The following is a 12,468-nucleotide window of genomic DNA, read 5'->3' as shown; positions in this document are numbered from 1 at the left end:
AGGCAAGCAGGCAGGGTGGAAGCAGAGACAGGCAGGCGGCTGACCCCACCAAGGTTCAACTGGCCTGGCCACAGGCAGACCCTTGGGACAGTGGGGAGGGAGAGCTGTTGAAGTTACACTAGGCCCCCACACTTTTGTAGTCTGACTCCCAAGACCGCCCTTCCTGATAGCCCAGGGCCAGAGGCTGCAAAACTGCTCCTTTTCCACCCTGGCCTTCTCCCAGTGGTCTTGGACCACTTCTCACAAAGCAGCCCTTCTGGGACAGAAAGAGATGAAAGTGATGGAATCTGTTATGAGTGGAATCAGCAAGGAAATCCTTAAAGAGGTGAGGAAGAACCTCAGAATTCTTTCTGATGATCTCAGAAATTTCTTCTTGTCCTTCCTTTCCACTTAGGTTCTTACACTCTCATCTGGGTAAGTCTTGTAATGGATCCTCAAGCATCTTGTCTGTTCCTTCACCTGGCTTACCATACAGTTCTGACCCTCTTTTCCTAGCTCTAGAACTGACTCTGGCTCCCCACTGCATGCACAACCCAGTCTGGCCCCTTGGCCAGATCCATTAGGATCTTTTATCCTCACTTCACTCCACAAGCCCTATGCATAAGAACAGACTACTTACTGCACCTTAACATAACCCTGTACGTCCTGCTCTTAAGATTTTGCTGATGCTATTCACTCCATTTGGACTGTTTTCCACCTTTCAAGTCCATTTCAAAAGCATTTTCTTTCCAATCTTTCTTCCCCCTTCTATACCTCTGGTCTCTATTCTAACAAAGGTTCCACCTGTCCCAGAGGTAAGCAGCACCAGGAAGAGCAGAGGGCTGGGTATTGTGAGGCTCCACCCATCCCTGACAGTCCTCATTTGCCCTCCACACCAGAGGAACTGACAAGCTCGAGGCAGCAGGCAGGTCAGCAGCAAGGCCATTAAGCTGAGAAAACACCAAGTTACAGCTCTGTCTCCTATTTGCAGCCAGGTGTCCTGACAAGCAATTCCTGCCTTGTGGGTGAGTGGCACCTCTATAAACCCTCTGACAGTTTGGGAGACAAACTCTGCCATCAATCAGAATGTAGCTATCAGGTTCACTTACAGCGTGTGCCCCCGGAGCCTTGCCAACCCCCCTCCCCCAAGTACACACAGTTCAGCAGTCAGCCTCATGTCCTCAGCTCCAGCCTGGCCCTATCCAGCCCTGCCTCTGGGTGGGCAAAAAGGAAATCAAAGAACCCATGGCGAAGCTGAGAAAACAGGGTGCCACAAAGCCCCAGCTTCTCAAGACTTATTTAAAGCAGTCCTGTGGCCTGAAGTCCTCTCCTCTGCAGTCTGCCTGCCCGCCCGCCCGCCAGGCTAGTGCTCCAGCGAAGCACGGTTACTGTAGTTCCCCAAATCCGAGACGTCTTCTCTTGCTCCCGTGCCTTCGTGCCTCCCGTCATTCCTGCCTAGAACCTCGTCTCTCCTGGTCTACAGAACAAACGCCTGCTCATTCTGCCAAGTCTGGCTGGCTCAACCGGGCCTTCTACCATTAATTCATAGTATCTACACACAGTAGTTGTTCTAGAAATACAGGGTCCGGCAGAAGTAACGCTTACTTGAGTGTAGTTGGTAGGGTAATAATATGGGTGTAATAATTTATAGTTTTAATTTGAACATTTCACCTAAAATGTCATGTGGTGTGCTTAACTATGACATTGTTATGTGACAGAATTACATGCTTATGATTTTGTAATAAAAAAAGGAGTTATTTGTACCAGACCCTGTACTTCCTTAAGGAACTCCTACCTCAGTGACATCTTCTAACCTTTAATGAGCTTGCCCTCTCCCTGGCTTGGCACTGAAGATGCAGTTTCAAGATTTGATCGCTAACCTCAAAGGCCGAGTACGGATGAGACGTCCCCAGACAGTTCCATAGGCACTGCTTCCTGTGCAACCCCAAAGTCATGTTTATTACCACGTATCGGCACTGTCCCTGACCAGACTGAAAGCCCAAGTCTGACTCTCTCCCACGGTCTCTGCATCATCCAGCAGAGCTGGCCAGGCCCACAACAGATACCATACAACACACCCAAGCAATATGGGCTGAAATGCTGCTCCACTCGGTCCTGGGAGCCCCATGCTCAAAGGAAGGCCAAGGCCTGAGTAGCTGGTAGCCTGGAGGAACTCTCAGGACCAGTGTTCCCTACCAGCCCCAGCCGAGCTTCTGTTCCTCTGACCAGTCAGGCCAGATGGAGAGCACGGCACACCTTGTTTTCCAAGGAAAAGGCCTGTCTCTGGTCTGAGCTGTTTACTCTGACCCTGCCACCCTCCCCAGTGGAGACAGATTTGGGAGCTTCTCCCTACCCCCACAGGTGTTCAGAACAGGCTGCCTCAGCCTGCTCCCACCTCCTTCCCCAGCACATTAAACTTTATTTTCTTAATGAAATGTCACTTTCTGACTTCTGGCAGAATTATAATAAAAAGAAATGGCCATAAAGCCGTTTTATGCAGACAGTGCCCCTGCCAGCTTGCCTGTCCCCCCCAGCTTTGGGAGGAAGGCTCCACAGTCATTTTATGTTCTCAGCTGCTGGAACATCCCAAGCCAATACTCAGAAGCAAGATGGCACAGGGAGCTCCTTTCTAAGCCTCTGACTCCTGTTCTACTCGGCTTTGGGGGAAAACAGGCAAGCTACCACGCCTGCTGCTGCTGTATCCAGGGAAGGGACTCAGCCCCAGGACCTCCAAGATAACTTGGAGTGCCCTTCAGTCACCAAGGAGGCTCCCTTGCTATGGTTTGGCCCCACCTTAAAGTGGCACAAAGGGCTGGGCTGCTGCCCACAGGCAAACTAAGCCTGCTGGTCAACAGTGCTCGGCAGAGCGGGTTCCAGTCCTGGGAGGGTGGGCAATGCGAACACTCCTGCCAGGTGACAGACAAGGAGAGGGTTAAGGGCAGAAATGACAGGCAAGTCTAAATTTTATGAAAACAACTCTTCTCCCATAAACTCATTTCTTCTCAGGTCATTGAGAAGGGTTAAAAAAATCAGTGTTAATTCAATCAATTGATCAGATAATCGATTGAGAAACTGGAGATGCCCGTTTACTAGGGGCTGTAATGTCCTGGAACCTGAAACCACAAAAAAGGAGCCATTGATTTCCTCACCTACTACTCCCAACAAAACCAGAGCCTAGGGAGAAAGGAAAGTCTTGGGTCCCTCCAGAGGTCTGTGCTTTCCAAAGGGGGGGAGGGGCGCAGGGGCAACAGCTTCCGGAGAGTTTTACACTGGAATTAGTTACAGATGCAGTTACGGTGTCTTGTGTAAACGCCATCGATTGGGGAGCTGACAGTCTGGGGAGCTGCGATGCGGGACAATCAATCGGCCTGCAGTGTCACCTGCCACCTCGCTGAACAGTTGACAATGCAATTATCCAGTGTGGAGGCAGGGAGTTGGCGTGTGTCAAACGCACTTAGCCACTTTCCGGGCCTCCTCGGTAACGCATTTCACTGCCTCACGTCAGGAGAGACGCATAGAGACAGACGCTGTTTAATACCATTGATACTTGCTCCTTCTGCCTGCACTCCCTCTGTCCAGCTTAACAATTGTGTTCCAAAAGGCGATTAAATCCTGTCAGTCGTCACAGGGGACAGAGGTGCCCTGCTCCTTGCCACCGCTCCACCCCTCATACCAGGCAACAGTTATAACTAAAGGCGGTCAGAAGTTCGAAGGCAGTGGCCCTAACCCTCTGCATTCTGAGACTGCCCCCAGCACTGGGCTGTTCCAACACCTGTTACTGATCAGATCAGGCAGCAGGTCTGTGCTGAGGGACGTTTTGAGCACTTGGTGCTCCCATCCTTTGGAAACTGACATGCCAAAGGAGACAGAGCTATTGGGCAAGGCCTTCTTCTCTGTGCTCTTGGGATCACAATACCTCTCACCCCTTTGACTTATAATCTGGCTCTGAAGTTTCATCAAGCAATAGCCAGTTGAAAAATAAATCTGTACGTAAGCTGCCCTGCCTGTCCTCTCCATGACACCTCACCCAGGCTACCTGGAACCAGCCGAAAGCTGTGAGAGCAACTCAAGAAAGATGCAGCTCCTAGGTGAGGATCTGGACAGGGCAGACACCCTGCACAGCTGGTCTTCTGAGTCCCCTCCCTTCCACCTTTTTGATTCAGAGGGGCTCAGTGCTGGATTCTAGCAATGCATTTCCCTTCAGGGTTCAAAGACACAGCCACGGCACCTTCCATTTCCTATGCGACCTCCTGGGAATTTCCTTCATCTTGGCACTCACATGACCACCACATCACTGTCACCTTATCTGAAACCAACCATTCCTGTGTCCTCTCTCCAGCCCATCCATTTCAGATACGGATGATCTCCAGGCTCCTCAAAGCTGTTGAACTTTCCCTGGCAACGAATACAGGGGAAAGATCCAAGCTCACCACCACTCTAAGTCCCCTCTCCAGAACCCAAGAGGTGGCGATGGGCAATAAGGAAAGGTGTGGCTCACTACCACACATCTCCTTTGACTACAGGTAGGCGCAGGTCCACCCCCAAGGGCTGTATGATTAGATTTTCCTGTGGTCTGCTGCTCTAGCCTAGAGGCCCTTTGCTCTGTCCAGGGGAAAGCAGCTGCCCCAGAAGAGCATCTTTTTCTCCTAGTTGCTGAACTCTTTTAGAGAAAAGCTGGGGAAGCACTAGGCTCTGTGTGCATCCCTTCATGCAGTTGTAACTCTGGGCAGGGAGTAACAGCGGTGGGTTAGCAGACCGAAGGTTCTGAGAGGACGATTAATAGCCCAGGGCTTCTAGAGCTGGGAAGGCCAGAGTGTTTCCTAGACACTGAAAGGTTCTTCCAACTTGCTCACTTGACATCTTTACCTATGTCCTTAGTCTCTTAAAAATCTATTTCTAGCTGGATCTATCAATGCTTACCTGTTCTGTCTGGTCCTTCATGTTGCCCTAAAGGACCAAGGCCCAGCACTCCTGGGCCTGAGCTATCTGGGCCTCACCCTCAGTAACCACAGGTCCTATCTCCAAGGCCTGCTCCCCTTAGCCAAGTGTCTCCACCAAAACTCCTGCCTGCACACCGGCTCCACAGCTGATGACATTCTAGGTAACTAACTTGCTCCATCAGACCAGCTCCCAGCGGGCCTACTGGGAAGCTTTGCTGGGGATGACGGAGGGGCCCTGGTCTGGGAGGAGGGGTAAGGGATGATCAGATACAGGAACTTATCTGCAACTCTTCAATTCTTTCATATCTAACAAGGACAGCAATCTCTGTTCTGTCAGCACGCACAGCACAGCTTAAATGGGCCTCACTGCTCGCCCGCTCATCCTGCCTCTGCTCCCTCTCTCTGAAGTCGGCTGGGCAGCCTCTTCAGCCGGCGTTATCACTCCCTCTAACCGGTCTTGGCAGGCAATCTAATTCCTCCTGAAAAGGTCACCGCCATTTTAACTGCCTTTCAATCACATTAAGCACGCGCTGCCCGGCTTGCAGTTGGGCCCGCCCGGCGGGTGATCAATGCGATGCACTGACACCAGCCCGCCTGGCAGGGCCACACCCAGCCCCCAGAGTTGGGGGCTACTGGTCCTGGCCAGGGAGGGTAAACTGACAGATGGTCAGCTTCTGCAGACAAGGTTGCAGGACAGAGGCAGTCCGGATCATCCAGGGCTGGCTTTGATAGCCACCCCCGACTGCCACTCCACGGAGGAGCCTCAGCCTCCTCTGCTCTGCTGCGCCCAGCTCTCTGCCTTGTGGCTCCTGCTGATCTCACTGTAAAACAGCCTTTCAAGTCTGCCTGTCTTTTGACTGCACTAAGCTGTTTAAGAGGCGGCAGCAGCTTCTATCAGGAAAGCCGGAGCAATTCTCTGCAGATAAAGGCACCTCCGGCCCCTGTTCCCTCTTCAAGTCTCACTCTCATTCTCGCTCTCCAAATCGCTCAAAGAAAAGCCCCCTTTGAACTCCCCTCAGGAATTCTTGAAAGGAACAACCTCACAGTGTAAACACTCAGGGAAAACTGACACCCGCCCAGGGCCTAAGAGGCCCCTCAGACCCGTTCTGCCAGTGCATCCCAGCACAGGGGAGATACTGTGTCAGATCGTCAGGCCCTGCGCGGCTTTATCCTCCTTAAGCCCTGTCTGGTGCCCAGAGCCGTCAGGTCCAGTTCTGTGCCAAGAAACCCAAGAAGTTGCCACAGCAATGGAAGATATTACTATCTACAGCAGCCAACAGAGTGAACCCTGAGCAGCACCGTGGAACTGACCCTGCATGGGCTGCCACCTGTGTGATAGTCACAGGGTGCTGGGCTTTGCTCTTCTCCTTCCAGGGCCTCAGATGCTCTAAAACTCTAGGGCAAGACCAGAGGGAAATGGTAAACAGATATCCCACAGTTCGGCACTTAGGCTTGGGAACCAGTTTAATCTGATCAACCTTCCTGATTCATACTTTGGCTTGTCCTGAAACACTTGGGTAAAGTGAGAGAAGCCAAAAGGCGTAACGCTCCACTTGGGCATGGGGCCCTTTGTGCAGCTGGTCTGTACTGGACAGCACTGCGAAGACCATGCCTCAGCACCACCCCCAAGAGCAGGACCCCAAAGAGGCAGAGACCCCCTTCCCAGTTGCTATGAGATGCCCCAGAGACCAGACACAGCAGTCTTCCCAAGGGTGATGCCCAGAGAACTGGAAGCAGATGGCAAGCAGGCTGTCTCACTTAATGACCACAAGCTGCAGTGCCAGCTGTGCTTGCACACATAAAGAAAAGCGGGAGGCCAGGAGGCAGACAGATCTCTCTTCCCCTGCCTAAGGCAGGAGAGTTTGACAAGAGGACAGTGACCCTGGGCACCCAACTAGTCTGCTGTCTGACCTGGTGTGAGTGGGGGACTTCTACTGGCCCATGCCATATCCCCCCAAGGAGCTGGGAGGGCAATGGAGCCAGGCAGGGCCCTGAAGACCTCTCTGCAGCAACTGGGGAGAGCCCAAGGGAAGCAGGGAGCAGCTGGGCCCAGGCTCCTCTTGCTTCAGGGCAGAGGGGCCCATGGAGAAGGGATGGGATCAGAGCTAAAATTAAATTCACCAATGAAGCTCATGGGAGGTCAAATTTTGCCATAACTCACTCTCTCCTCTGTAACTGATTTCTCTGGTCAGAGGAGGAGGAGGAGGAGGAGGAGGAGGAGGAGGGGGAGAATCCAATGTGTTTGCCTGGAAGCCCTCCGGGCCCCTAGTGCTGGAGGTGTACAGCAGGTTGCTGGATTCTCATTTATCAGCCTTAAGAGGGATGGAGTGATAAATGCATAACTGTCCCTTTAATATTTTATGCAGGTGCTAACGTGGCTTGGCTGTCACCTTCAATGCATCACCCGAGGCCGAGAGCCCCCCTCGTCACTCCTAGCTCGCAGCCTCACAATTCCATTTCCCCACCCAAATACTCCCATTTTAATATGCACATCACAGGCAGGCAGCACAGTCACAAAGCAGCTCTGCCAGCAGCAGTTCCCATGTGGTGGGACGGATGACCAACCCCCAGCCCCGGCCTCCTGGCTCCCAACAGATGGATACCCAGCACAGGCCTGGCCACCAGAGTGCCACTGCCTATGTGTCAGCTGCTTGTACCTCGGAAACCACCTTCCAGGAGAGTGGTAGCCCGTATCCGCTTCTGCCCACACCACTCATATTCCTCAAAGCGGTTGCTGTTCTCATGCTCGATGTCCACGGAATCATCCTCAGCCATGCAGGAACTTTCCCTCTGTGAAGAGCAGAGCAGGATTCATGTGGGTCCCAGGCCATCCCTACCTGTCCCCCAAGGCCTGCAAGGAAGGCACAGCCCTGGCCCCCAGGTGTGGTGTGCCAACCCCAGCTCTAGGGCTCCTGTGAAGTAAACCAATCTAGAGGTCAAAGACCTGGACCTCTTCCCAATCATTTTCCACTGGAGCCCCAGGGAAAGAGTGAGTGAGTGAAAGCAAAGGAAGAGAGCAAAGAACGGAGAGGAAAAAGCTGCTGAGACCACACAGAGACCCCAATAGCCCATAGATCTGGGGGTAGTCGGCAGCCAGGTTCAGGGGAGGGGGAGCGATGGGGGAGGATAAGTGGTGATGGCCCCTCTACCTTAGAAAGGCAATGCTCCACATGCCTACTCATCTCCTGCTCCGATCCTGCCAGGGGGCGGTTGCACAGGGGACATACCTGCCCTTCATCTTGCTTCCTCCGTTTCATTTTCCCAATCCGAGCTGCATGGAAAAACCGAAAACAAAGCACAGAACAGGCAGACGGTCACTGTAGCTCCCAGGGTTGCAGTGGAGCTGATACAGCCTGACCTCCTGCCAGCCATCAGCCCCTTTGTTCAGGGCCTGGTCTTACTCTCATTATGCAGCACCTTCTTCTCCTTTTGGGACTGGGACTTGCCAAAAGCACCTGCAGAGGAGAGTGGAGCTGGGCCAGTGAAGTACCTACTCTGGCCACAGCTGGCTCAAGCTCAACTGTACCTTCCTACCTGCAGAATTCAAGGAGTCCAATGAGCAGACATTCCATGTTGCTTGGTATCTCCCTAGAAGGTCAAGACCATGGGCTCTTTTGATGTCAAGATAGCCAGGGGTCTGATGTGGCCTATTTTTCACTTGTGATAAAACACCCTTTGTTCCTGGGCCAAGAGCCCTTAAGTGTCTTAGTTAGAGTCATCCCAGGAAGGATTTCTCTTATGTCCACTGGTCCATTTTACAGAAGAGGAGACTGAGGCCCAGTCATAAAGATATGGAGAGTCTGAGTCAGAAAGCCCACGGTACCTTGACAGGGCAGCCCTCCCTGTGCGTACCCAAACCTGTTCCATCATTCCTAATCAGCGCAGAGGGACTGGCAAGCCCGTGAGGCAGAGGGCTGCCTGCCATGCTGTCCCGCAGGGGGCTCAATTCCAAAGTGCACACTGCAAGCCCACAGCACTCCTAATTAATGCTGAGAGATGCAATCATTTCTAATTAGCTCACTAATCTCTCTCTGCAGCCCTCCTGTCACTGAAGCAGGAAGGGGTCAAAAGAAGGGACTCTTCCCTCTCGCCCCTCCCTGGATGCAACAGCAGAAGCGGAGTTAGCCACTCTGAGATCAGATGGACTGGGGTGAGGATACGGGGAGGTAGTCAAGGAGGGAAAGGTTCCCTGCAGCAGGCCAGAAAGAACTTTCTCATGGGCACTGGCCCTGGGGGAAGCTTGTGAGTGCACTTTAGGGAGGGGGACACAGGTAAGAGGTGACACAGGTGGAAAATGATTGTTGCTATTTAGAACCTCAACCGTGTTAGGCTCAGGGACAAACACCTCACACAACATAGTTCACTTAATTCTGTATCCTGAAAGTATGGTGCATTATCCATTTTAACAGATGAAGAAACTCAAGACTCACAGAGATCAAGGAACTTTTCAAGTAGTGAAAAAGGGACAAAGGCAGAATAAGAAACCATAGCTTAGAATGTTCTCCTGTCCTAAGGGTCCCTTTAACTGGTCAGCATCAACAAACATTGATCCTGTAAGTGGGCTAGGGCAGTAAGAATATGCACTTGGGGCCCAGCTCCCGTTTGCTGAAGGCCTGAGGCAGGGAGCGATTCCAACTCCAACCCAGAGTTGTCCCAGAAAGACCCAAATCAATAGGAAGGCCACTATCCCATTAGGACTGAGCATGGAGCTTGAGAAACTCTGGTCTGCAGCCTGGCCCATCTCTTCAATCTCCTGTGCTTTTGCTATAGGAGATGTGGTCATGTGCTGGTGCTCCACCTGATTTTGTGGACAGAGATCTAGATTCCTCTGCCTTGACTGCTCCAGCCCTTGGAATCTCAGGTTCAAGACACCTTAACACTCTAGACCAATGATTTTCAACTGGTGTGCCGTAAGAATTTTTAAAACACGCAGTACCTATTTAGTCAGGGGCACTGACCTCTTTTCCTTAGGCTGTTATTAAATTAAAAAGACCACAGCCAATACAATAGCTCTCTGATGTGAATGAATCAAAATTATACTGATTTTTTGTCAGATCAGCAAAAAATATATTTTTTTGGTGTGCCACAGAAGTTTAGTAACAGTTTATATATGCCATGAACTGGAAAAGGTTGAAAACCGCTGCTTTAGAGCCAGGACTGGGCTGGAGAAGGGATGCTAGATATCAGGAAGCTACGGAGCAAGGGACCCCCAGAGTGCCAGAAGCCTGTAGCAAGCAGTGCGAGAATATAAAGGTTCCTCATCTGTCCTGCCTAGAGCCCAAGGAAGTGCCTCCCTGTAGGAGGAGGACTATGATAAACACTGCCTGATGACGGAATAAGGAAATGAGTCTCACAGAATTGCCAAAGAGGGCTCAATACTGGATATTTTCCTTGACCAGGCCACACAGACCAGAAGATCCCTGTGGTTCCAGGAAAGCACCCTGATGGATTAAGCATCCCCTGCAAATTCTCAGATAAACAAGGCAGGTTTGGCTATCTTCTCACCAAAATAACCAAAATGTGGAAGAAAAGGCTTTGCTCCCTACCCAGAGGCAACCTCTGAGTAGGTCGAGTCAAAGGATTTGCCATGGAGGTAGCAGCATCACATGGTTGCAGAAGCCGAGGCTTGGGAGGTAACAAACTTCATTTTAAACCATGCCAGTTACATACCCTCTGCGTGGTTTTAAATCACTGTCACCTCTCCCAGCCTCAGTTTCCTTACCTACACAGTGTTAACGCTTTCCTCTCAGAAGTGTTACGATGATGCTTACTAGAGTGCCAGACCATAACCAGTGCATCTCCCAGAATGAGGCTCAGCCTGGCAGCAGAAACTAAGTAGCAGAGGTTGGAGATCATTTACCAGCTGTCCCAGAGATCCGTAAGTCTCTTATAGCAGCCCCCCAGACATACCACACCCTAGTCAGCACAAAAAGCCAGGCTCATTCAATTGTGTTCAACAAATAGGAATGCTCCAGAGGTTTGAATCCAAAGGGGGGTTGGGGGTGGCGCACCAGGTAGTGCATACACCGTGAGCTTTCAGAGAAGGCCTCTAAGAGCTGTTGAGCCCACGCTGATCACCTTTGTGAAATGTGGGACGACTGATAACTCAAAGAGCCCCGGGATGAGTTAGTTCCTGTTGCCGTGGGAACTCCAGATCTCACTGCATTGTCAAGTCTCAGCAGAGAGGCTGTATTCACACTACTGGGCACTGATTAAAAACTGGAAGAAAAACATTCTCAGCACCCTGCCGGCTTGTACAGTGTGGTCCCAGCAGTTTGCAAATTCAAAGCTGAGCTCCCGAGTGGAATTGTGTAGCTTGTTCCTCATTCTCTGGCACTTATTGCCCCCCAGGGTTCTTCAAGGCCTTTAGAGAGGCTTGGGCAAGAGCTGGGAACCATAACCTCCATTAGACGGACGGGGAAACTGAGGGCAGCCACTTTGGTTAGCACATTCTCAGGCGCTGTGACTGCGAGGAAGCCACTGGGCCTTAATGTCGAAGAGATTGAGGCAAAGCCAGGAGCTACAGCCAGCGAGGGAGGGAGGAGGCCGGGGGTGGGGCGGAGGGAGGGGCCGAGCAAGACTCACCATTCAGTCGGGTCTGCCGGTTGGCTCGCACTCGCAGGAAGGTCTGGGGGAAGATCCCGGGCAGATGCGAAAAAAGAGAAGAGCGTCAGCCGCGGCCTGGAGTCCTGACCCCCGCCCGAGCACCGACCCGGTCCAGGCCTGTCCCGCCCCAAACAGCCCGTAAACAAACCTACTTCCTCCCTCCCGCCGGCCCCCCTGCTCCGCCGACCGCTCCGGGCCCTCGGCATAGCCGCCGGGGACTGCTCTAATGGGACCCCGTGGCCGCCGCGCGGCGCCGTTCCAGCCCCGGCTTCCGGCGCTCCGGGCCTCTCGGCCGCCCGGCCGGCGAGGGCGGCGATGCGGGCGGATTCCCCCCGGCTGCCCGGCGGCGGCGGCACTTCAGCTCCCAGCGGCGGCGGCGGCCATGTTGGCCCTGGTCACGTGACCGCTGCCGTCGCGCGCCCAGGGTGAAAGTTCAAGATGGGGGTGCAGGCGACCAGACTGGGACCAGGAAAAAGCTGCTGGCACTCGGGTAGCAACTCGCAGCGTGTGCCTGGGGTCCCTCCCACCAGCGGCAAAGCGTACCCGCTCCAGGTGGCGGCTGCAGGGTCCACCTATCCAGCTCCATGCCCTCTCGCGCGGGGCTCCGTCCTCTCAGAGCCCCGACCCTTCTTCCGCCTGCCTGCCGTGCGGCTGTCCTAGGGCAGCCAGGCTATTCTTTGGGCGGGAGGTGTCGGAATTCCTGATCGCCTGTGGGCGATCTCACTGCACATCCCGAGTGTTCCGTCCCCATCCCCATGGAGTTAAGCAGTCCCATTATTAGAGGATTCCCAACTTTTCAGCTGTCTGATGGACATCACCTGGAGCTCCCACAGGAACCACACACCCACGTGGTCAACGTGGAACTAGACGTCCCCCAGACGCTTTATTCCTGGGTTCCAGTTCAGAAAGGCACACTCAGGTGTGCTCTCACCGGAAACTTGAG

At 52.9% G+C, this 12,468-nt stretch overlaps 1 protein-coding gene across 3 annotated transcripts in view; it reads right to left on the bottom strand.

The window, feature by feature from the left end:
- RNF220 (ring finger protein 220) overlaps positions 1-12,468 on the bottom strand; it is a 223,252-nt gene that overhangs the window by 7,550 nt on the left and 203,234 nt on the right. Inside the window, exons 1-4 of one of the 3 annotated variants that reach the window (XM_045859227.1) lie at positions 11,678-11,911; positions 11,505-11,547; positions 8,069-8,190; positions 7,577-7,709 (exon numbers count right to left, since the gene is read on the bottom strand). In XM_045859227.1, the coding sequence (XP_045715183.1) occupies positions 7,577-7,709; positions 8,069-8,190; positions 11,505-11,547; positions 11,678-11,731 (352 nt within the window). In that variant the 5' untranslated portion in view covers positions 11,732-11,911. Of the gene's footprint in view, positions 1-7,576; positions 7,710-8,068; positions 8,191-11,504; positions 11,548-11,677; positions 11,912-12,468 lie in introns of those variants that run through there. The other 2 variants (XM_045859228.1, XM_045859229.1) reach the window with 2 other exon arrangements.

This window comes from Phyllostomus hastatus, unplaced genomic scaffold, assembly GCF_019186645.2.
Source record: "Phyllostomus hastatus isolate PE091 unplaced genomic scaffold, TTU_PhHast_1.1 phas_scaffold_182, whole genome shotgun sequence".
In the NCBI taxonomy this organism is placed as follows: Eukaryota; Metazoa; Chordata; class Mammalia; order Chiroptera; family Phyllostomidae; genus Phyllostomus; species Phyllostomus hastatus.
Note: the sequence above shows the minus strand (reverse complement) of the source record. Positions and strands in the feature narration are given on the sequence as shown.